The 25,692-nt window shown below is 44.4% G+C and overlaps 1 protein-coding gene across 1 annotated transcript in view; it reads left to right on the top strand.

The window, feature by feature from the left end:
- The window catches only part of ATRN (attractin), a 444,499-nt gene that overhangs the window by 284,413 nt on the left and 134,394 nt on the right, over positions 1–25,692 (top strand). Inside the window, exons 23-24 of the mRNA XM_082258667.1 lie at positions 5,903–5,981; positions 15,301–15,458. Of these exons, the coding sequence (XP_082114793.1) occupies positions 5,903–5,981; positions 15,301–15,458 (237 nt within the window). The remainder of the gene's footprint in view (positions 1–5,902; positions 5,982–15,300; positions 15,459–25,692) is intronic.

Here is a 25,692-nt window from a genome sequence, read left to right as displayed (position 1 = left end):
ATCCACAGGTTCGTGCCTGGGGTCCGGTGCATGTCTGTTCACCTGTACAGTTGGGATTCAGGTCCGAATTTTAGCCTGAATTCGCACCTGAACTGGGCCCAGGCACGCATCGGACCCTTTTTCAATCTGGACTGCGGCCGCCACAGTCATGTGTGAACCAGCTCCATTGAGAGCCGTTCACTCTTGCCTGTCATGCGAATTGGATGCGGATAAACCCTCCTCCAATTTGCATATATGTGAACCTAGCCTGAAGCTGTAAGTTGCATAATAGGAGTTTAAAGTTAAGGCTTCTCACACAGGTGTTTTGTGACGGTTCCTCTTTTAGAAGAAATCTGTAACTAGATAAATATGGGAGCTACTGTATTGCCTGGTTATTGCTGTTAGTTGTTTGGCTGTCACAGCTGACCTCCTGTCTTTGATAGACTTGAGACAGGTATGCAGCCAGTGAAGTCAGCACACCTGAATTGCATACTTAAAGCGGAGTTCCACCTTCCCCTCCACCCCCTCCAAATATCAAAAGTCAGCAGCTACACATACTGTAGCTGCTGACTTTTAATATTAGGACACTTACCTGTCCTGGAGTCCAGCGATGTCGGCAATGCAGCCATTGTTTCCATCGTGTGTAAGGAATATACATGTGAATAACAAATTAATAAGTGAATAAGTAAAATAGTGTGTTTACAGCAGCTGCTCTAGAGAAGATGTAAACGTGTTGCAGGTAAGTAGTCTATAATAGGCTACCTATAGCGCTTGCTAAAATTAATTAATTGCAATAAAATATTAATAATAAAATATAAAGTGTTGTACATAAATTTCATACATAAATTCCAATTAAGGTGACTATTGTGACAATATAGTTATATATACAGCTTATTTCATATAAAAAGTTTTAAAAAATTCCATATAGTAACTGTAGTAAAAATTTCAAGGAAAAATGTCCAAAAAAGTTTTCAAAGGTTTTAAAAGCCAATAAATAAAGAGTGAGTCTCCCGTGCAAAAATTGCTTATTCCCAAGTAATAAGTGCAAGTGCTCAGCGTGGTGATTTATCAATCCGCTCTGTAGTGCTCAGTGCAACTTTTCTTTTCACCGTGATAATATGGTAAGTTTGAATCACTTACCAAATAGCGTGGGTCATGTATGCCTTATGGCGTCAAGACCAGCCAAGCTTAGATAGCCTTCCAGGCTATAATGTAGTCTCCTCGTGGCTTGCTTTGGGTGGATAGGATGGCGGGCTCCCCCTCTCTCTCCTCTCAACTCAGGCCGGCTCAGAAGGAAGGCAAAAAAAGCTCCGGATGGTGTAGTATTTTAGATATCAATTTTATTCCCCAGTTAGGGTAAAAAGTATTGGTAATTATACAAAGTATTAAGGACAATATAAGCCAAAATAAGAAAAAAACTAAGTAGTTTGCCAATTAAAAAGTCGCGGGCGGCTGAACGTGAACGTGTGTTTCGGTGCAAACCAAGTGCAGGGTAGTGAGCGGGAAGACTTCCGGGTTGCGTTCCACCTACGTCACGCGTCACGTACGCTGTGCGTTCCAAACTTACGCGTTTCGTCACATCCGGTGTCGTGTTTCCATCGGCTGTCGGGTGCCGCCGCCGCCATTGCTGATATGGGAACCCAAAATTCCTGCTTGGATCACCTAAGACAGGGGTCTGCAAACTTCCAAAGCAAAGGGCCAGTTTACTGCCCTTCAAATATTAAGGGGGCCAGACTGTGGCCAGTGGGAGTTGAAAATGCTTTGGCATCAGTGGCAGTGGGAGTAAACAATGCCATAGGCTTGGTTGTCATTTGGGGTATTGATGTCAGTGGGTGGAATAGTGTTCCATTATTGGTGTCAGTGGGTGGAATAGTGTTCCATTATTGGTGTCAGTGGGAGGAATAGTGTTCCGTCATTGGTGTCAGTTGGAGGAATAGTGCCCCATAATTGATGTCAGTTGGAGGAATAGTGCCCTATCATTGGTCTCAATTGGAAGAATAGTGCTCCATAATTGGTGTCAGTGGGAGAATTAGTTCCTCGTTTCTGGTGTCAGTGGAGCAGTACCCCATTGTTGGTATTAGTGGGAGGTATAGTAACCCATCATTGGTATTAGTGGGCAGAATAGTACCCCATCATTGGTGTCAGTGGGAGAACTAGTACCTCATTGTTGGTATTAGTGAGAGGAATAGTTTGCCGTTGTTGGTGTTAGTGGGCGGAATAGTACCCCATTGTTGGTGTCAGTGGGAGGAATAGTACCCCCTCAGTGGTTTAAATTGGAGGAATAGTGCCCCATCTTTAGTGTTAGTTGGAGTAATGGTGCCCCATCAATGGTGTCAGTGGGAGTAATAGTGCCCCATCAATGGTGTTAGTGGGAGTAATAGTGCCCCATCAATGGTGTCAGTGGGAGGAATAGTGCCCCATCAATGGTGTCAGTGGGAGTAATAGTGCCCCATCAATGGTGTCAGTGGGAGGAATAGTGCCCCATCAATGGTGTCAGTGGGAGGAATAGTGCCCCATCAATGGTGTCAGTGGGAGGAATAGTGTCCCATCAATGGTGTCAGTGGGGAGGAATAGTGCCCCCCTTGTTGGTGTCAGTGGGAGAAATAGTACGCCAATGGCCTGATAAAAACAAGCAATGGGCAGAATCCAGCCCCTGGGCCACAGTTAGGAGAACCCTGGCCTATGGGATCCGAGCGGGAGTGGGTATCTATCAAAACTAGGTACCACGCTCCCATAATGTGGGAGGCTGTGTTCGGCTATGAAGATACACTGTCACTTTTCGCTGATTGGCCAGGTTACAGTGTCTTTTTAAAGGAAATATAATGAGGTTTTTTTATTTAAATTTGTTGCTTTACAAATAGTATTTAATATATTACAAAGGATTCCAGAGAACTATGGGTTATCCAGAGACTGGCTTGTTGGCTCGCTTTGTCTACGGTTGTCTGATAAGGGATGAACCACTCTTCAAACTATCATTTTTGTGTACCAATGCATAGGAAAAAGAAAAATAAGCCGAGAGCGCCACCAGCTGCATAGAAGAAACATAATGTTTATATGCAATGACTGATGTGAATGTACAATGTATATGTAAAGCGCTGCGTAAATTAACAGCGCTATATAAGTACCTGAAATAATAATAATAAATAATGCACATTTTTTTTTTTTTTTTTTAATTTTTAAGAAACTATACATTCCTTAAAAAAAAAACATTAGTAGGAAATTGTCATTCACTACATTTCCTTGACTCTGGGTATCAGGGAAAAGATAAAAAAAAAATGATTTTCCGACTTCCTTTCCTGCTTTAACTTTCCATGATTGGCACGCACATTCCCCATACAGTGTTTTCTTTATTGTGTATGAAGCGGAGCAGGCAGTAATGTTCCATGGATGTGGGGAAAGTTATTTTACATTTTATCTTTCCCTGGCAGAGGGGCTTTATGCTGCTCTCCCCTTTTGATAGATCAAGCTACTACTACTATTCAAGAAGATAGCTGATTTTACAGGGGCAGTTTATCAGCCTGCCATCTCCATTGGGCAGTCATAGCATTTAGGCTTCTTTCACACTTGTGCTAATGCTTACCGACCACTGAACATTGAGCAACATTGAATTGCTTTTCAGAGGGTGGAATAGCAGCAGCTGAGAGGCATTCCTGACGTGCTAATGCCACCTCCTGAACCTCTGTTTTTTTTTTTGTTTTGTTTTTAATTGCCGAATCACAATTTTACTTTTCGGGACCATGCCACAGCTGTGAGCTATCTAGTCACATTATGTCGTTTTATCGGCCCCTTGTTTTTTGCATCTTTTAGATTGATATCTTAGATTTTTGGGTTTCCAGCTCTGCCCAATTATATTTACCCGGTGGTCTCTCTCACCATGCTGGATTTTTCATTTCTTCCAAAGGTTGTCTCTGAAAGGTTTCTTCCAAATGTTGTCTCTGATGATTTCCATCTGAATGAGGACATTGTGTTGCATTCCCTGTGTTCCAGGCCAAAACATCCCAAGGAAGTTGTGTGGCATTCCCTGGATGTGGTTTGGGCTATTTGGGTGTACCTGGCAGCTGCAGAGACTTTTAGGAAGTCAGACTCACTGTTTGTGCTTATGGATTGGCCTCGAAAAGGACTATCCGCTTCATCTGCGACCATTTCTAGATTAATCAGACAGATGGTGACTCGGGCCTATTCGATTAGGGGTCAGGATCCTCCTTTCCCTGTGGAGGCGCACTCTACACAGACGCTCAGTGCTTCTTGGGCCTTATGTCATTGGCGCCAGTAACGCAGGTGTGCAATGCGGCTACTTTGTCGTCAGTGCACACTTTAAAAACATTTTTGGATGCTTCTTTTGGCCGCAAGGTTTTGCAGGCTGCAGTTTAGGGTGCTTGTTCCCTCTCTGAGTTGAACTGTTCTTCAGGTGGGCTCTAGTTGTTTTGGTTGAGCTCCTGTTACCTGGTTGGCTACTGTTTAGCCTTAGAAATTTTTTCTTGCTGTTCCCACCCCTTGTTTTTTACACTGCTTTGGGACGTTCCAATGGTCAAGAAAGATCAGAAGCGGTGTCCGCCAATAAACTAAAAGAGAAAATGGGATTTTTGACTTACTTTAAAATCCATTTCTCTGATGTTCATTGATGGACACAGCACCCAATCCTCTATGGCAGGGATCCTCAAACTATGGCCCTCCAGCTGTTATGGGACTACACATCCCATGAGGCATTGTAATACTCTGACATTCACAGACATGACTAGGCATGATGGGAATTGTAGTTCCCGAACAACTGGAGGGCCATAGTTTGAAGACCCCTGCTCTATGGAGTTGTAATACTTCTGACACTGCTTGTAACCAATCTTAGTACTTATAGCAGAGAGAGGGAGTATACCTCCTGGGACTGCCCATAGGCGTAACTTGACTTTTTTTTTTTTCCCCCGCCTATTGTCCTTCTCCTGTAGGGGGCAGTATAACTGAATGCTTAAGAAGATCATGAGCGTGTTTGTTAATGTACATCAGAGAAATAGATTGTACGGTATGTCAGAAATACATTTTTTTTGGTGAGATACTTCCAAAGGGAAAATCACATCTAAAGGAATGAAGACCCTGACACTTTCCTCATTAGAGCCCTACAGGTGCAGTAGCTGATTGATCATTATAAAATCACACCCATTCACATTAACTCTGAAAATGGACACAGACAAATGATTATTTCTTCAGAGTAACATAATGTATAAATCTGCAACAAAGTTTGTGAAAAATGCATGCAATGTACATAGATCACCCAGAATACGTTTTTCTCAACAAAAGTTAAGTTAAGCCTCGTACACATGCACCGATTGTTGGCCGACCGATCGGCCGACTTTTGTCCAGTGTTGTTGTGTTGGTTGAAATGTGCTCTAGACTGCACACAAATTTTTTCGGCCAACAACAACCAACTTCAGAAGTGATGTAATGTGCTGGTTTACTTTCCGTGTGTTTTTTCTTCTCTGAGCATGCCCAGTCTTGCTCATCTGATTTTTGTCTCCCGAAATCTGTACTGACTGATGGAAAATCAGCCGTTCTGTTGACGGCCAACAAAAATTTTATAGCATGCACACCAGATTTTGTTCGGCCGAAAAGTCGCAGTCGGTTGTCGGAAGCATCATACTAACAAGCCGACAATCGGCCGATCGGACGTTGGCCGAAAATTTATGGCCAACAATCGGTGCGTGTGTACGGGGTTTTACTCTTTAAATAGAATATTAAACCCCTAGACATTTTACTGACTCTAGGTTGGTGGGGGGATGTCTATATGTAAGAAATTCACCCTCTACTTCTAAATGACCACCCCTAGTAAGGGGATACCTATTGCTTTCCGTTTTCCTAGGTGTTTTTATTCAACTGTTAGTTGTGGAAGCAATGCAGTTTATATAACCCGGTTATTTCCTCTGTTTACCCACAGCAAAACCGAGACCTGGACATGTTTATTAATGCATCAAAGAACTTTAACCTGAACATCACTTGGGCGACAAGCTTTGCAGGTAATAGAACTCATACTTTATTAATAGGAGGTGTCATTAAAGAGTAATAAAATCTAATAATACAACCAGCAATCCAAATGGGAAATGAATATACAACTTCTTTCCAATACCTGACACCTTTACAAAGTATGTATCCTTTACTTATTCCATGCCCATGCAAGATCAAAGCAGGGAAAATACTGTTGGTAACCAGACCAAATCTTGGGGATTGGTATTGTAAAGGTTTTGAAGGCAGTAGTTGTGATTTAGATTTGAATGTCACACCAGTGTTTCTCACATTCTTAGTTCTCTAAAAAAAAAAAAAATAAATAAATTAAATTAAATTGTAAACACAAAGTTTACACTTTGTGGTAAGTACAAACTTTGAAAGGCTGTAAGAACACATGCAGTGGCCGCAGCAAACATTGTACCCTTTGTTCCCTTGGTGATATCGTTCAAGCGAATGGGGCAGCTCAAATGTGTGTAATGCACACAGTTGCAATGCAGCGGTGTGGCATTTATAGGATTAATATGTATCGCCACCTCACCGCCTGTCAAATGTCCCTGAAAAGTAGTCTTCTGCAGATCGATTTTCAGAGGGTAAGAAAGGTCTGCCCTGCATCTAAACATAGCCTAACACTAGCAGGCCATATTTTTAGGATTTTCCTCAATTAGAACTTTTTCTGTAAGTATGGGTCCAAGGATCACCTGTGCAAAATGAAGAGAAATCTGAGCACATGACCGGTCGGGGTTGCTTGGGTACTACAGTCTTAGGCTAGGTTTACATCAGTGTTTGTGATTACCACAGCGGGGAGCACATCTGTTCCTGCACCCGTAACCATCCGTACAGAAAAACGCAGGAGCGGTGTGCGGGTGCCATTGATGATAGTTGCACGCCACAGGCACTGGAAATCACACCCGCACTTGGAACCGTACAGCACTTTGCAGTTCCCATGCGGACTGCAATTTCTAATATGCTGCAGGGACCTTTTCCCTGCGATTCAGGAGGCAAATAAATAGGCTGCCGTGCCTGCGCAAAACTGGGCTTGTCCTATTTAGTCACATTGCTTGTTCTTTTTGTGTGCATGGCTGTCATTTGCTTTGTAAATGCATGGGAAGTACAGAGGCTGCCTTTGGGGTTTTTCTATTGCAGTTATTGTGAAAAAACCAAATTTTATAAGTAGCGGCTGATCACTTACCTCAAACTACTAAATATCAAATAATCTTAAGGTAGAACTATGGGCAAAACTTTTTTTTTCATTTTGGATAGCATAAGAGAGGGTTAAAAGATCACCAGAACTTGTGTCCCTATTGGAAGATTTCTCCTCCAATACTTTTCTCAGGACAGCCCGAATTTGGGGATTTTCTTTTACTTTCACTTTCACTTTCAATGATAATGGTAAACAAGACAAATCGAGAGAAATTTCTTCCTAATGGGGGTGTTCCGTGAAAAAACCATACCCGTGAAAAGTCCCTACCCTCGTCACTTCCGGTGCACCTACGTCATTGAACAGCTGAGGAGCTTAGCATTGCGCATGCTCGGAGGGTAGGGAATTTTCACGGTAGTGTGTTGTAATGTTACATCGCATCAGCTGTTGCCGCGGTTACATTAAAACATCTCCGATGCAACATGAATCATCTCCGCTCCTACCCCTGAAACTTCCCTGATCCCGGCTACTAATTGTAAAAGCGGCGGCAGTTCTATGAAAATATAAATCACGGAACAGAGATCTCCGTGATTTATATTTTCATATACCCGCCGCTTTTACATTTAGTAGCCAAGATCAGAGAAGTGACAGGGGTAGGAGCGGAGATTTTTTAATGTAACCGTGGCAACAGCTGAGGCGGTGTAACGTTGCAACACACTACCGTGAAAATTCCGTACCCTCCGAGCAATGCGCAATGCTAAACTCCTCAGCTGTTCAATGACGTATCCGGAGCTGTGAGCATGCGCACTGCTAAGCTGCTCAGCTGTTCCATTACGTATATGACAGGAAGTGACGTGGGTATGGAATTTTCACAAGGTAGGGTTTTTTTAATGTTACAGGGGCACAGACAGCAATAAAAACTGAAAGGGATTCTAATCCCTCTGCACTCTGTCCAAAAAAAAAAAAAGTTTTGCCTTTAGTTATACTTCAACATCAGTCTTCATCCTAAGCATGCTTTAGGGTATATTCACACCCAGGTACGGTAGGACTGTGTTAGGCGACTTTTCCAGCACAGTCCCATTGCAAAACAAGGCAAAATGCGAGAGGCGCATTGGCACTGATGTCATCCTTCTGCTTCCCACCCCATACCTACTGCTGCATTGTAACTGTATGGCTGGTGTGAATGTATCCTAAAAGAATGTGTTCTCAGAGGTTTCCTACTCTGATGTCTGTGCTCACAAAGCTGCGTTAGCAGGCAAGATTTTTGTAAGTGCGATTGTGCTAATTAAATTTACAGCGATCAATTCCTAGAAATGACAGAGCTTGGTTACATCAGAGGCCTTGTTCACACAGGACGACTACCCACTCAGGCAGGGACACGCACCCAGGGGATGTCCTATTGGGAAACAGCAGCTGTGTCCCAATAGACAACAATGGGACTGCTAGCAAGGGGATGCCATGCAACATCTGTGCATCCCTGTGCCGGTAAAACACGGCCCTGCACGGGGCATGCATGTTATCACTACGTGTGAATGAGGCCTAATTCTTCATATCTTACATCATGAGGATGGTGGGGGGATGAAGAAATGAATTGTAGTTGTCTGTGCTGTATGTTGCACAGACTATTTTAGGTGTTCCGTGAGTGGCTTACCACCTGTATACTAAACATGAGGGGTTGCTCACGCATTTAATCTGAGAATGCCTTGTAATCATTGATTAAAAAAAAAAAAAAGACATTCTCAGAATTGTGGAGGTGCTTTGTGAACAAACCCCCACCTCCACCCCCCACCCCGTGTCAGTGTTCAGTATTGAGATTACAAGTTGCTCGAACAGCATATGGCACTGACTGTATGTAGCTCAGACTACAGTGAATTTCTGCATCCCCAGCATTACTCCAGATGTGGCATATAAAGATTAGGGCGGCTTCACGCTGCCCAAAGCGGGGCAAAGGACAGCTAACCCCACGGGTTTTGTGCAGGTTAGCTCTGCTTTTCCATAGACGATTTTGATGTCCTACGCTTTTAGAAAGTTCACCAAGCATGCAACATGCAGATGTTTTGGTGTGCTTTCTGAAACTGCCCCAAAATCTCAGGACCTCATGGAAGCCTATGGAAAAGTGCAGTTAATCTGCACAAAAAAAAAAAGAGTGAATGACCGGTGCGCTGCTATGGATAATGTGATTACTAAAAAACCAAGTTAGTTGCAGCTCCCACCCTATATAAGTACTCCTTAAACTTTGTAAACGAAATTTGAAAAGAAAAGTGGTGTGCTACTCATAACGTGAACACATCATAATGATTACAAATGGGTCAAAACATCAGTTGAAATGATAAATATCAAAAGACAAAAATGTGTAACTATATAAAAATCAATCATGCAGGGAACCAAGTCAGGGAATCTGTAAATAAGTATGAACGCTTCTCAAAAATATCTTCATGTGATGACGATAACTGAAACCAATTTAGTGCAGTGCTGCTTACTATAAGCATAAACGGTTCATTGTTCTGTATTCCTTTCACCAAAAAACAATGGCAGCTCACCTGCAGCACAAAGGTAATGTGCTGTGTGTAATCAATGGAAGGATCCACCAAGAGCTCCTTTAACTTCCTCTAGACTCCTTTGTAATAAGGCAACTTGTGCAGCTCCACGATCTTAGATATGAAAAAAAAAAGTGCCTCATAGTGTAGTACAATTAAAATTTATTAAACATCTTAGATTGTAAGCTCTAACGAGCAGGGCCCTCTGATTCCTACTGTATTAAAGTGTATTGTATTTGTACTGTCCACCCTCAAGTTATAAAGCGCTGCATAAACTGTCGGCGCTATATAAATCCTATATAATAATAATCAAAACCAATTCCAAAAAAAGACACTCACATTGAGTATAATGTGCTCGAGCAGTGTGACTCCTGTCAGCTAGTTTGTATCTTTCATCATGGACCGGCTTCACGGCTTCCTAGTATGCGATCGTACTCGATCATCTGAGTGTGATGTCACTGGCTCCTCATCGCATGAAGATATTTTTGAGGAGCTTTCATACTTATTTACAGATTCACGGACTAGTTCACTGCATGATTGATTTTTATATTTACACATTTTTGTGTCTTTTGATAATTGTCATTTCAATTGAAGTTTTGACCCATTTGTAATCGTTATGATGTGTCCACGTTATGAGTAGCGCACCATTTTTTCTTTTAAATTAATCTGCACAAAAACTGCAGGTTAGCTGCACTTTAGCAGTATTCAATATAACCAAGCTGGACCAATGTGTAGGTACAGAAGAAGGCAGAATATTTTTTTATGTTTTTACCTTAATGCCCCCCCCCCCCCATACTTACCTGAGCCCAATCTCGAACCAGCGATGTGTACGAGAGCAGTAGCTCTCAGATACAGCAGCGGAAGCCATTGTCAATTACAGCCAGAGAGGGAGGCCGGGCTCAGGCCACCATGGGGGCTTTCTATAGGAGCACTCAGAGGGGGGTGTAGCCAGGAGTGCCGACGGGGGACCCCAGAAGAGGAGGATTGGGGTTGCTCTGTGCAAAACCATAAGGCCCCTTTCACACATACGGTCCGTTCAGTTCATCAGTTCAGTCACGTCAAAATGTATCCGTTTTTTTCATCCATTTTTTTCATCCATTTTTTTCATCCGTTTTTTTCATCCGTTTTTTTTTTACAATCACTACCAATGAAAAAACGGATGAAAAACTAGGGCATTCATCCATTCCAAAAAACGGACATTGACGAAAGTGGATGAAAACGGATGTTAACGGATGATCATCCGTTGTCATCCATTTTTACATAGAGATGCATTGATGTCTGTTTTTCATCCGTCAACGGATGGATAAAAAAATACGGACAAACGGACCGTATGTGTGAAAGGGGCCTTACACAGAGAAGGTAAGTATAATGCGTTTGTTATTTTAGGTAAAAAAATAAAAAATTGGAGTGTTTACAATCTCTTTAATGGACTTTAAGCAACCAATTAGAGGCCATCTCAAACTTTTTAATTTTATGTTTACTGGTTGTGGCTAGCATTTTTGTTTAAGTGTTAGAATAGTTCTTGACCTGTTGCACGTGTCGTATGGTGTCTGTTAAAGGTCTGCCTGCAAATTAGGTTTTTCAGCCTTTGAATAGAACTGTCCTTTAAGGAAATGATTGTGTGCAGTTAAAGTAAACCCAGTGGCCTCTTAAACTTCAGTAAAATGGAAGAATATTTATTCAGGTGCTCTTTATTAGAGGCCTGTGTGCCAGGTAAAGGGCTGCCCACATCTGTTTCTAATTGTAACCCACTCAGCTGTGGAGAGGAAATGAAAACAAGTGCATTTTCCATCAGTTCTCTGAGCAGCGAGAATCTACTGCGATCCCAAGAATTTTTTTCTTATTTCCATTGCGTGCACATGAATTTCTCTGATTCATGGGATGGATAGTATTCATTCTCTATTGGTTTTGTTACTCCAACCTAGCAGCCTTTCTTATTTACATGTGGATAATTCCTGCACATGTAAATGGATAAAAGGGTATCTGTATGTTGGAATAGGGTCATCTGTTACAGTACCGGTGGCTCATGGCTTTGAAAATCAGAATCCTGTTTATTCTAAAACGAGTGACACACTCTGTAGGAGCATCTCAATCTGCATACTTTATATGGCATGTCAGAATCATGACATTCACTATTTTGCCCATTGTGTCTGGAACTTGAGTGGGTATTTATCTTCAGATGACTTTAGGACACTCCAGTCTAATTTTTATCTTCTATAATCACGTCTGTACTCCATAATCGCTATCTGTCTCTGTCCTCAGTTGTGGCCAGCTATCCCCCCCCCCCTATAATCAGCATCTATCCATGTCCCCCTATAATCAGCATCTATCCATGTCCCCCTATGATCAGCATCTATCCATGTCCCCCTATGATCAGCATCTATCCATGTCCCCCCATGATCAGCATCTATCCATGTCCCCCCATGATCAGCATCTATCCATGTCCCCCCCATGATCAGCATCTATCCATGTCCCCCTATATTCAGCATCTATCCATGCCCCCTATAATCAGCATCTCTCCCTGTCCCCCTATATTCAGCATCTCTCCCTGTCCCCCTATATTCAGCATCTCTCCCTGTCCCCCTATATTCAGCATCTCTCCCTGTCCCCCTATATTCAGCATCTCTCCCTGTCCCCCTATATTCAGCATCTCTCCCTGTCCCCCTATATTCAGCATCTCTCCCTGTCCCCCTATATTCAGCATCTCTCCCTGTCCCCCGATTATCAGCATCTCTCCCTGTCCCCCGATTATCAGCATCTCTCCCTGTCCCCCGATTATCAGCATCTCTCCCTGTCCCCCGATTATCAGCATCTCTCCCTGTCCCCCTATAATCAGCATCTCTCCCTGTCCCCCTATAATCAGCATCTCTCCCTGTCCCCCTATAATCAGCAACTCTCCCTGTCCCCCTATAATTGCCTTCTCTTCCTGTCCCCCTATAATTGCCTTCTCTTCCTGTCCCCTCTATAATTGCCTTCTCTTCCTGTCCCCTCTATAATTGCCTTCTCTTCCTGTCCCCCTATAATTGCCTTCTCTCTCTGTCCCCCTATAATTGCCTTCTCTCTCTGTCCCCCTATAATTCCCTTCACTCTCTGTCCCCCTATAATTGCCTTCTCTCTCTCTGTCCCCCTATAATTGCCTTCTCTCTCTCTGTCCCCCTATAATTGCCTTCTCTCTCTCTGTCCCCCTATAATTGCCTTCTCTCTCTCTGTCCCCCTATAATTGCCTTCTCTCTCTCTGTCCCCCTATAATTGCCTTCTCTCTCTCTGTCCCCCTATAATTGCCTTCTCTCTCTCTGTCCCCCTATAATTGCCTTCTCTCTCTCTGTCCCCCTATAATTGCCTTCTCTCTCTCTGTCCCCCTATAATTGCCTTCTCTCTCTCTGTCCCCCTATAATTGCCTTCTCTCTCTGTCCCCCTATAATTGCCTTCTCTCTCTCTGTCCCCCTATAATTGCCTTCTCTCTCTCTGTCCCCCTATAATTGCCTTCTCTCTCTCTGTCCCCCTATAATTGCCTTCTCTCTCTCTGTCCCCCTATAATTGCCTTCTCTCTCTCTGTCCCCCTATAATTGCCTTCTCTCTCTCTGTCCCCCTATAATTGCCTTCTCTCTCTCTGTCCCCCTATAATTGCCTTCTCTCTCTCTGTCCCCCTATAATTGCCTTCTCTCTCTCTGTCCCCCTATAATTGCCTTCTCTCTCTCTGTCCCCCTATAATTGCCTTCTCTCTCTCTGTCCCCCTATAATTGCCTTCTCTCTCTCTGTCCCCCTATAATTGCCTTCTCTCTCTCTGTCCCCCTATAATTGCCTTCTCTCTCTCTGTCCCCCTATAATTGCCTTCTCTCTCTCTGTCCCCCTATAATTGCCTTCTCTCTCTCTGTCCCCCTATAATTGCCTTCTCTCTCTCTGTCCCCCTATAATTGCCTTCTCTCTCTCTGTCCCCCTATAATTGCCTTCTCTCTCTCTGTCCCCCTATAATTGCCTTCTCTCTCTCTGTCCCCCTATAATTGCCTTCTCTCTCTCTGTCCCCCTATAATTGCCTTCTCTCTCTCTGTCCCCCTATAATTGCCTTCTCTCTCTCTGTCCCCCTATAATTGCCTTCTCTCTCTCTGTCCCCCTATAATTGCCTTCTCTCTCTCTGTCCCCCTATAATTGCCTTCTCTCTCTCTGTCCCCCTATAATTGCCTTCTCTCTCTGTCCCCCTATAATTGCCTTCTCTCTCTGTCCCCCTATAATTGCCTTCTCTCTCTGTCCCCCTATAATTGCCTTCTCTCTCTGTCCCCCTATAATTGCCTTCTCTCTCTGTCCCCCTATAATCGCCTTCTCTCTCTGTCCCCCTATAATCGCCTTCTCTCTCTGTCCCCCTATAATCGCCTTCTCTCTCTGTCCCCCCTATAATCGCCTTCTCTCTCTGTCCCCCCTATAATCGCCATCTTTTCCTGCCCCCCCTATAATCGCTATCTACCCCCCCCCCCCTCATCATAATCACCATCTATACCTGTCCATGCATCATTACCATCTATCCCTGTCCATCACCATCTATCCCTGTCCCCAGCCCCCCCACAATGGTTTATCCTTGTCATCGTCCCCCATCATCCACCATGTGTCGCTATCCCCCCACCCATCATCAATATCTATCCTTGCCCCTCCAATCGCTACCGTCTATCCCTGTTATCGTCCTCAATCATCACCATCCCCCATCATCAATATCTATCCCTGTAAACCTCCCCTCCCCCAGTCATTACCGTTTATTCCTGCCCCGCACCCAGTCATGACCATCTATCCCTGTCCTCCATAATGAGTGACAAAATAAGTTTGCAGTTAGTCCATTTCTCATATGGGCTTTTTTCTCATAAACAGACTTTTTTAATGTGATACGGTAAAGGTCAGTTTTATTGTAATTGTGTTTTTAAATGTTTATAGGGTTGTAAACCAATATAGTGTGTCAGTTTTCATTGCTTATTTTATTTTCAATGCTGTTGCTCGTGAACCTTTAATAGAGTGCAATCTTGCTAGCAATGATTCTTTGATGAAGATCTCTCCATGGATTCTTCCTTACTGCACACTTCATGTTCCAATGTCCCTCTGCAGGCTTCTGGATATTCATAAATTCCTTATAGGTTTCTATGTGGCTGGCCACCTAAGTTCACAATCTGCAGAGCGGTGCAGGGACTGAAAGCCAAAGGGCAGTGAGCATGCATTAAGGGGATATAGATTATAGGCTAGCGCTGAGGATTTAAGATTACTCTAATAGTACAGTATAGAAAGCTGCTGCTGGTATAAAAGGTGGTGTCCCTTTAAAAAGTGTATAGTGAAAAGATACCTGCGCTGCTTTACAGAGCAAACTAATAAATAAATCTCAATAAATATTGTGTATAAAGTGCTAGTGCTTAACTTAAAATACACGATTCCTATGTCATAAATACCAATCAATATACATAAATATGCATTAAGGGGAGCCAAGGTATTTATAATCGCCAGATCTTGTGGCGGGGAAAGGAATTTATACTTTACAATTGTTTCCCCTGAACTGCATAATACTTCTTCCTGGAGTTTAAACCTCTTTATTCTTTGATTATTTCCAAAAATCTTCTAAAAAATAGAAATGTATACTTTATTGGCTCTTTATCGTTGTCTCAATATTTTGTTGTTAATTTGCAGCTGGCACACAGTCAGGGGAGGAGATTCCCATCATCTCAAGGACGAATATCAAAGAATGTAAAGATACTTTCTCCAATGAGAAGTTTGACTTCCACAACAATCCCAACATCACCTTCTTCGTCTATGTCAGTAACTTCACCTGGCCGATAAAGATACAGGTAAGATGAACAAGGACAACTGTGACTGGTCTCCTTATCTTGAGTTCTGTCATGCATTCTTTTGGCATTAATTATAGGAGAGGATCAGATTGATTTGTTGCAATAAACTAAAAAAATGTATTATTTCTTTCCTGTCCATTGAGGAACACAAACACAGGAAGTCTTTAACCTTTGGGTTATACTGCTGTCTACAGGAGGATTGCAAACTGGCAAACAAAAAGTGTAGGCTAGCCCAGAATAACCTCTCCTACTTATCAGCATACCCGTTTTGTGCTTGTGTGCTAGGACAGTGGTCTCCAAAGGGCCAGATGCTGCTTTTTTCATGCCTATATCTAGCCCTTAGGGCCCCATTGTCCCCAATGACACCAACAGAAGGGCACTATTCCTCCCACTGACTCAGACGGGGCATTATTCCTCTCACTGACTCAGACGGGGCATTATTCCTCCCACTGACTCAGACGGGGCATTATTCCTCCCACTGACTCAGACGGGGCATTATTCCTCCCACTGACTCAGACGGGGCATTATTCCTCCCACTGACTCAGACGGGGCATTATTCCTCCCACTGACTCAGACGGGGCATTATTCCTCCCACTGACTCAGACGGGGCATTATTCCTCCCACTGACTCAGACGGGGCATTATTCCTCCCACTGACTCAGACGGGGCATTATTCCTCCCACTGACTCAGACGGGGCATTATTCCTCCCACTGACTCAGACGGGGCATTATTCCTCCCACTGACTCAGACGGGGCATTATTCCTCCCACTGACTCAGACGGGGCATTATTCCTCCCACTGACTCAGACGGGGCATTATTCCTCCCACTGACTCAGACGGGGCATTATTCCTCCCACTGACTCAGACGGGGCATTATTCCTCCCACTGACTCAGACGGGGCATTATTCCTCCCACTGACTCAGACGGGGCATTATTCCTCCCACTGACTCAGACGGGGCATTATTCCTCCCACTGACTCAGACGGGGCATTATTCCTCCCACTGACTCAGACGGGGCATTATTCCTCCCACTGACTCAGACGGGGCATTATTCCTCCCACTGACTCAGACGGGGCATTATTCCTCCCACTGACTCAGACGGGGCATTATTCCTCCCACTGACTCAGACGGGGCATTATTCCTCCCACTGACTCAGACGGGGCATTATTCCTCCCACTGACTCAGACGGGGCATTATTCCTCCCACTGACTCAGACGGGGCATTATTCCTCCCACTGACTCAGACGGGGCATTATTCCTCCCACTGACTCAGACGGGGCATTATTCCTCCCACTGACTCAGACGGGGCATTATTCCTCCCACTGACTCAGACGGGGCATTATTCCTCCCACTGACTCAGACGGGGCATTATTCCTCCCACTGACTCAGACGGGGCATTATTCCTCCCACTGACTCAGACGGGGCATTATTCCTCCCACTGACTCAGACGGGGCATTATTCCTCCCACTGACTCAGACGGGGCATTATTCCTCCCACTGACTCAGACGGGGCATTATTCCTCCCACTGACTCAGACGGGGCATTATTCCTCCCACTGACTCAGACGGGGCATTATTCCTCCCACTGACTCAGACGGGGCATTATTCCTCCCACTGACTCAGACGGGGCATTATTCCTCCCACTGACTCAGACGGGGCATTATTCCTCCCACTGACTCAGACGGGGCATTATTCCTCCCACTGACTCAGACGGGGCATTATTCCTCCCACTGACTCAGACGGGGCATTATTCCTCCCACTGACTCAGACGGGGCATTATTCCTCCCACTGACTCAGACGGGGCATTATTCCTCCCACTGACTCAGACGGGGCATTATTCCTCCCACTGACTCAGACGGGGCATTATTCCTCCCACTGACTCAGACGGGGCATTATTCCTCCCACTGACTCAGACGGGGCATTATTCCTCCCACTGACTCAGACGGGGCATTATTCCTCCCACTGACTCAGACGGGGCATTATTCCTCCCACTGACTCAGACGGGGCATTATTCCTCCCACTGACTCAGACGGGGCATTATTCCTCCCACTGACTCAGACGGGGCATTATTCCTCCCACTGACTCAGACGGGGCATTATTCCTCCCACTGACTCAGACGGGGCATTATTCCTCCCACTGACTCAGACGGGGCATTATTCCTCCCACTGACTCAGACGGGGCATTATTCCTCCCACTGACTCAGACGGGGCATTATTCCTCCCACTGACTCAGACGGGGCATTATTCCTCCCACTGACTCAGACGGGGCATTATTCCTCCCACTGACTCAGACGGGGCATTATTCCTCCCACTGACTCAGACGGGGCATTATTCCTCCCACTGACTCAGACGGGGCATTATTCCTCCCACTGACTCAGACGGGGCATTATTCCTCCCACTGACTCAGACGGGGCATTATTCCTCCCACTGACTCAGACGGGGCATTATTCCTCCCACTGACTCAGACGGGGCATTATTCCTCCCACTGACTCAGACGGGGCATTATTCCTCCCACTGACTCAGACGGGGCATTATTCCTCCCACTGACTCAGACGGGGCATTATTCCTCCCACTGACTCAGACGGGGCATTATTCCTCCCACTGACTCAGACGGGGCATTATTCCTCCCACTGACTCAGACGGGGCATTATTCCTCCCACTGACTCAGACGGGGCATTATTCCTCCCACTGACTCAGACGGGGCATTATTCCTCCCACTGACTCAGACGGGGCATTATTCCTCCCACTGACTCAGACGGGGCATTATTCCTCCCACTGACTCAGACGGGGCATTATTCCTCCCACTGACTCAGACGGGGCATTATTCCTCCCACTGACTCAGACGGGGCATTATTCCTCCCACTGACTCAGACGGGGCATTATTCCTCCCACTGACTCAGACGAGGCACTATTCCTCCCACTGACTCCGACGAGGCACTATTCCTCCCACTGACTCCGACGAGGCACTATTCCTCCCACTGACACCAAGGACGGGGCACTATTCCTCCCACTGACACCAATGACGGGCACTATTCCTCCCACTGATATCAACGATGGGGCATTATTTCTTTCCCCGATACCAACTATGGGCAGCAGTATTCCTACCACTGACACCAATAATGGGGCATTGTTTACCTTCATTGATGTCAGGGCATTTTCAACTCACACTGATAGACTGTAAACATTAAACTGGCCCTATGTTTACAAAGTTTGAAGACCCCTGCTCTGGGAGGGGGGCCATATATTCTGCAGCTCTGCTATTTAAAAGACCATGTATTTTTGTTAGCACCTGTTTTACTTTTGCAATCAGGACTTTTTTTTCTACATTTCTGCAGTGGCCTTGTCTCTATGATTGCAGCTGTTCAGCGTGCTTGCAGCATGCCTACCAACATTTACAAGTGTCTGCATCCTGCATTCTTTTGCCATCTGCTCATTGAGTGTATTCCATCATTGAAGTCCTCTTAGCTTTTTCATGTTTGGCTGTATCTTCTACCTCTTCACTTGGCGTTTTTACTGTGGTAATACAAGACTTTGACCTAGATCACAAAGTTTATCTGACCCTGATCACAGAAGCTAGAAGTTTCTTCTTGCATACATTCCTGCAGATTATTTATCTGATTTGCCTGTGGCTTCTAGGCCATCAGCCTCAGAGATTCTTAGTCGCTGCAATCCTTGATTGAAGAGCTAACTCCGAAGAATTTGCAGTCTATTGCTATTACTGCCTGTTTCAGCTCTGATGCAGTGCTCCTTCCAGCTTTGGGTTGTTTAAAACTCCAAAAGCTGCAAAATCATTTTCTTTGTACCTTTTTTTCCAACTCTTTGAAGATTGAAAGCATTCCAATAAGCGTTTTTCTCCCCCTAAGCACTAATTAGCTTGTATCTGTTTGTTGAGGATTTTGTATGGAAGAAGTCTATTCCCATTAGAGAATGCTTGTCTTTCTTTAAGGTTACGAACAGTAAGCATTTGGAAGCCCTTACTAGAGCTCTGTTCTTGCTGGTGAGTTGTACCCACCATCTGATTCTGGCTGTAACTGTTCTTTGTTAAACCATGTCTGACTGGTTAAAGTCCCTTATGAGGTCTATCACTGCTGCAGTTGATCTCTTGCCCATCAAACAAGAAGATGCCTGAAGCATTCATTTTCAGCTGTGATTTTCCGGAAAGCTTTTCGCCTCTCATGTGTCTCACGTCAGTGCATATACATTGTGCACTTTTGACTGGTGAACTGTGGAATCCTTTTAAAAAAAGCATTTGATTCACTTTGCCTTTGAAGTGCAACACCTCTTTAAATCACCAAGGATTCTACTGATGGCAAAATAACCCTTCTTAGTGGAAGGAGCCTTAATACTTAACACACACTGTTTAATTTACAATCTTCCTTCTGTTTCTGTATATGGATGATGGCACTGTAAAAATTTTAATAAAAAAAAAAAATCTCAATACTTTTTTCCTAATCGATATACAGCTGTCACATGACCCAGCTCTTACCCAGCCAGTCTGCAGGGAAGCATAACCAGGAGGAGCTCCTAGTCCTCTGCTGCTTGTCACATGTTCAAAATAAAAAACAGACTTTAGAATACAGTGTAAAAATAAATAATATAAACAGTTTTAAATTGTAATACAAATACATATTTTAAATCAGATCTTTATTTTTTCGCAATAACATCAATAACATAGCGTGGGCAGATTTCTGCCAGTCACAGGCTGTCACACCCCTCCGGCCTGTATCTTGGAAATGGAGGGAGGTGAAGCTTCCATCATTCTACATGTAATATCCCCCCCCCCCCCCCCATTGTGTTTAGAAGGTTAGTTGGGCATGGGGGAGGAAGGAAGGAGTGGGCTGTCATTTACCACGGAGTATACACTGCATCTGTAAAGTATTCACAGCGGTTTCCACATTTTGTTATGTTACAGCCTTATTCCAAAATGGATTAAATTCATTATTTTCCTCAAAATTCTACAAATACCACCCTGTAATGGCAAAGTGAAAGAAGTTTGTTTAGAATCTTTGCTAATTTATTAAAAATAAAAAAACAAAAAACTTAATATGTTCATAAATATTCACAGCCTTTGCTTAATACTTTTTTGAAGCACCTTTGGCACCAGTTACAGCTTTAAAGCGGTTGTATCCCCCCAAAAAAAAAAACCCTGCAGGACAATGGCATAATGTGCTAGTATGCATCGCATGCTAGCACATTATGAAATACCTTAGATCGAAGCCCCCATACGGTCGCCCGGACCCCCCCGAGGGAGCTGACATGTTCCCTCGGCTTCTCTTACAGGTTCTGTGGCTCCGGCGCTGTGAGTGGCCGAAGCTGTGACTACGTCACTCCCGGACGCATTCACTTTCCGGCAAGGAGCTGTGAGGGTCCAGCAAGATACGCCGGACCTTCAGCTGCATGCAGGGTGAATATCTCCTAAACCTGCATTATAGGCATACCTGTAGGTAAAAATTAAAAAGTGGAATATATTACCACTTTAAGTCTTTTTGAGTATGCTACAAGCTTGGCACACCTATTTTTGGACAGTTTCTCCATTCTTCTTCACAGGACCTGTCAAGCTCCATCAGGTTGGATGGGGAGCGTCAGTGCACAGCCATTTTCAGATCTCCCTAGAGATGTTCAATTGGGTTCAAGTCTGGGCTCTGGCTGGGCCACTCATGGACATTCACAGAGTTGTCCCCTAGCCTTTCATTTGTTATCTTGGCTGTGTGCTTAGGGTTGTTTTTCTTTTGGAAGATGAACCTTCGTCGCATTCTGAGGTCCAGAGCACTCTGGAGCAGGCTTTCATAAAGGATGTCCCTGTACATTGCTGCATTCGTTTTTCCCTCGATCCTGACTAGTCTCCCAGTTCCTGCCGCTGAAAAACCTCCTCACAGCATGATGCTGCCACCACCATGCTTTACTGTAGGGATGGTATTTGCCAGGTTATGAGCAGTGCCTGGTTTCCTCCAGACATGACGCTTGTCATTCAGGCCAAAGAGTTCAATTTTTTTTTTCATCAGACCATAGAATTTTTTTTCTCATGGTCTAAAAATCCTTCAGATGCCTTTTGGCAAACTCCAGGCACGCTGTCATATGTCTTTTTTACTGAGGAGTGGCTTGCGTCTGGCCACTCTACCATACAGGCCGGATTGGTGGAGTGCTGCAGAAATGGTTGTTTTGTATGGTGCTCCTCTCTCCATAGAGAAATGCTGGAGCTGTGTCAGATTGAACATCGGGTTCTTGGTCACCTTCCTGACTAAGGCACTTCTCCCCCGATTGCTCAGTTTTGCAAGGTGGCGTGCTCTAGGAAGAGTCCTGGTGGTTTAAACTTCCATTTATGGATGATGGAGGCCACTGTGCTCATTGGGACCTTTAATACATTTTTCTGTACCTTTCCCCAGATTTGTGCCTTAATTTAATCCTGTCTTGGAGGTCTGCAGACAGTTCCTTGGACTTCATGGCTTGGTTGTGCTCTGACATGCACCGTTAACTGTGGGACCTTATATAGACAGGTGTGCCTTTCCAAATCATGTGCAATCAACTGAAAATACCATGGGTAGACTCCATTTAGGTTGTGGAAACAGCAAACTTCTTTCACGTTGTCATTATGGGGTAATGTTAGTAGAATTTGAAAGAAAAATAATGAATTCAATCCATTTTGGAATACGGCTGTAACATAAAATGTGGAAAAAGTGAAGCAAGAATACTTTCTGGATGCACTGTACACCCACATGTGTGACTCTATAGTTACATGGGCTGCTCAGATGTGATAGGGAGGAAATGCCCTGCATGGAAAATAACTGAAAACTGAGCTTTTGCAGAGCTTCCAACATGGCTCTGCCAAAATTTCTAGCCGAATTGGGGACATGAACAAAAGGCGGCGATAGAGAGCAGCAGGATCAAGCAGGTTTTTTGCAGAATACAGGAAAGAAAATCTCATAGCGACTGAGTATTAAGAGCACGTAATACATTGTTTATTGATTTTTATTATGTGGATTTAGTGACACTTTAACCTCCCTAGCGGTATTCCCAAGTGTGGCTCGGGGTTAATATACAGTATCAAAAGCGGTAACCCCCGAGCCACACTCGGGATTACCCCACAATAAAACTCACCTTCCCCTGCCGTCCTCCCGCTGTGTGCCCGGCCAATGCCGGTGACGTCTTCCGGTATCTTCCCTGCGAGCATTGTGACGCAGGGGGTTGGAACCGACGGCAAATTCAAAAATGTAAATAAACCAAATGACATGATACAAAGCTGTGATCCTAACGGATTACACTGTATCATGCCATTTGACCACAGGATTGCACCCGGTGGCTTTTACAGTTTTTTTGTGCCTGGAATATTGAGAACGACCATGGCATCCAAAAAGCATTCTTTTTGCGCATAAGCGCTTTTAGACAAACTGGAAAACAGCAACAGCGAAACGGAGTTACTTGAAGAACTGAGCGATAGCGATTTGTGGAAAAATTCATCATCAGGTACGGAAAGTGAAGACAGCAACGATTCTGATGTCTCTTTCTGGCACATCGCTCCGTTGGAAATTCTGAAGAATTATTTGATATATTTCCCAAATTTTTTTAGTTTTGGTGCAGAATGAGTAGTTTGAAAATAATGAAGAATTTGATGGAACTTTTCATTCTGCACCAAAACTAAAAAAATTTGGCAAGTATCCTGCTGGAGTGTTGATGCAGACTCATTTGAACATACGCAGCGATGGTGGAATGCATCAATCATCGGGGAGAAAGTCCCACCATAGAGAAGTAGATTTAATGGTTTCCCAGGAAGGACATGTTCCAGCCTTGTCAGCCTGGAACACTTTTTTAGGGATATTTCCTTATCCAGCAATGCCTGGACTCAGGGAGGAATGGTCCATTCTTGCAGTGGTGTTCTAGGACCTGGGTCACAGGTGATGATTGCCAGACGTGAACCTCCTGGTCTCTGGGTTTAACAAAACCTGGACCGTTTTTTTTTCTCCATGTACATGGATCTTCTAGTGGAAGCAGTGGATGTTGGCTCAGTGGGATCAGTACGCCCTGATATAAGCACTTTCCCTCCTGCAACCATTTCCCATTTCCTTGTCTACTTTGCAGGATCAAGATGTAGGGCATCCTGGTGCTTCAGTTTGGCCTAGGTGAATGTGGTATGCCAACACTTAGCAGATGCTCCTTGAACACTGTCAGATCATCAGGATCTTCTGTCCCAAGGACTGGTTTGCAACTTCACAGTTGCTGGCATTAACAATAACAACTGTTGAAGCCCAGGTTCTGGGGAACAGGGGCATCTGAACCCCCTAGCCTATGCTACTAAAAGATAGAAAGCCTACTTCCTGCTAGGTCTATTCTCGAACGTGAAAGACTTCATTTGCCAGAGTCAAATCCTCCAATAGGCAGCTGCATGACCCGAAGGAAAAAAAAACATCTTGGGTCCCTCAATGGACTATAAGAAAATTATTTTAAATGGAGTGCAAAAATACCTTTTCTTATATGTTTGGTGTATTGTGCAACTTAGTATTTATTACTAATTTAAAGCTAAAAGCCTTGGAGGGAATAAAAACTTTAGTCTATTGTTTAGATCTATAAATAAAGTCCTTTCACAGTTTTGTTTGTGTCTGAAACTGGTGAGAGCTAGTATGCAAATTAGACCATCTGTGAAACAAGATATCCATAATGTGTATGCATCTTCTTAGAATGTCCCTGTACTGGTATTGTGTATCTAAAAACAAAACGTATATATTGCAGCTTACTGGACCTAAAATGTGGTGCCTGCAATCGTTTTCTATCTTTCAGGCTTTTTTTGCTTTATTTTTATCTAGTGATTTTACCAGTAACTGTTTTCGGGTAACAGCTCTCGCCCACACTATTCTATAAAGACATCAGAAATAAGATAGGTCTATGGAATCCAGCCCCTCTCCTAAAGTTTCTAAAATAGAGGGGTGGTGTTCCATCGTCCCCATCTATAGCTGGGAATACTGTAAATATAACAGTCAGAAAACACAGGAGGTTATTAACTCCCAAGATTTCTAGCTCAGTACAAGGTTTTTCTCAAGTAACAGATATAACAAAACATGACATCCCGAGAATGCCAAACAAGACTTCTAATAATTGTATTCTGTTTCCTTTATTTTTGAAAATTTGCTTCCTCTTTCCTTCATTAAAGGACACACAAAAATTGCAAAAAAAATAAAAAATAATATATATATATATATATATATATAATTTTTTTTTTTTCTTTCATTCATTGACGGACACAGCTCCTGGCTCCTGATCTTCTTGACCATTGGGTTATACTGCCCCCTACAGGAGTTGTTGGACACTGGGCAGAAAAAGTCTAGCTACGCCTATGGGCAGTCCCAGGGGGGTATACACCCTCTCTCTGCTATAGTTTTTTTTCTGCCTTGTCAGGAGTAAGGACCTAGTTCCTTGCTGGATCTCTGGGCCTGGCAATTTTTTTTTTTCTTTTTAGATAATTGTTTTTCTGTGAGATCTACAATCCACTGCCATACTGGGCGACAGGCTGGGTGGACGTGGGCCCCTCCATGGGACGGTTGGAACGGTTGGACCCCTGGGTTCTCCTCCTTCCCATTGGGCACCACCCTCATCGGTCTGGTTGTCCCTGTGGGCCATATCGCGCCCCATCCCCCCCCCCTTTACTGATGCTGGGGCTATGGGGTGGCCTGGTCCACCGCCTGGGGTGGGGGCAGGGTGCTGTGCTGGTGATGAGGGGGGGTGGGGGGTGGTTGCGCCGCTGGCGACCGGGCGATTGGCTTTGGGGAGGGGGGCTCCTGCCAAGTGCCTCTCTAATTGCCTGTTCCATTTTTTGAGGCCTAGTGATCCCTCCTGGGGCTGCTGTGTTGCTGTCGCCTATGTGCTCAATGCACTGCGGCCATTTTTGTGTAGTTCTGCATCCATTTTGCGGTGGTTTGCCATTGAAAATAGCGGTAGCCATGACAGTGGAGCCCTTTGGGCGGAGATTTTGGTGGTGGGAGCCCCTCCTCATACCGTGGTGCTTCATTAATGGATATTTTCACTTCCTGATCGCTGCACATGGAGCGCAGATTATCCTGGTGGCTGCAGGTGCCTTTTGCTGGTGGTGAGGGAATTTGATTAGGCCGCTACGAACATGGGTCACTCTGCTGAGTCTGCGACCATGTTCCCCGAGTTCTCAGATAGTGAATGATTCCTCCACTTCTGCAACTGCGCACAAAAAGGCGCTGGTGGATGCACTCCATTGTATCTGTACGTGACACCTTAAAAATTA

This window comes from Pelophylax lessonae (genome assembly GCF_965119305.1).
Source record: "Pelophylax lessonae genome assembly, chromosome: 1".
In the NCBI taxonomy this organism is placed as follows: domain Eukaryota; kingdom Metazoa; phylum Chordata; class Amphibia; order Anura; family Ranidae; genus Pelophylax; species Pelophylax lessonae.
This window is presented reverse-complemented; position numbering and strand designations above follow the sequence as displayed.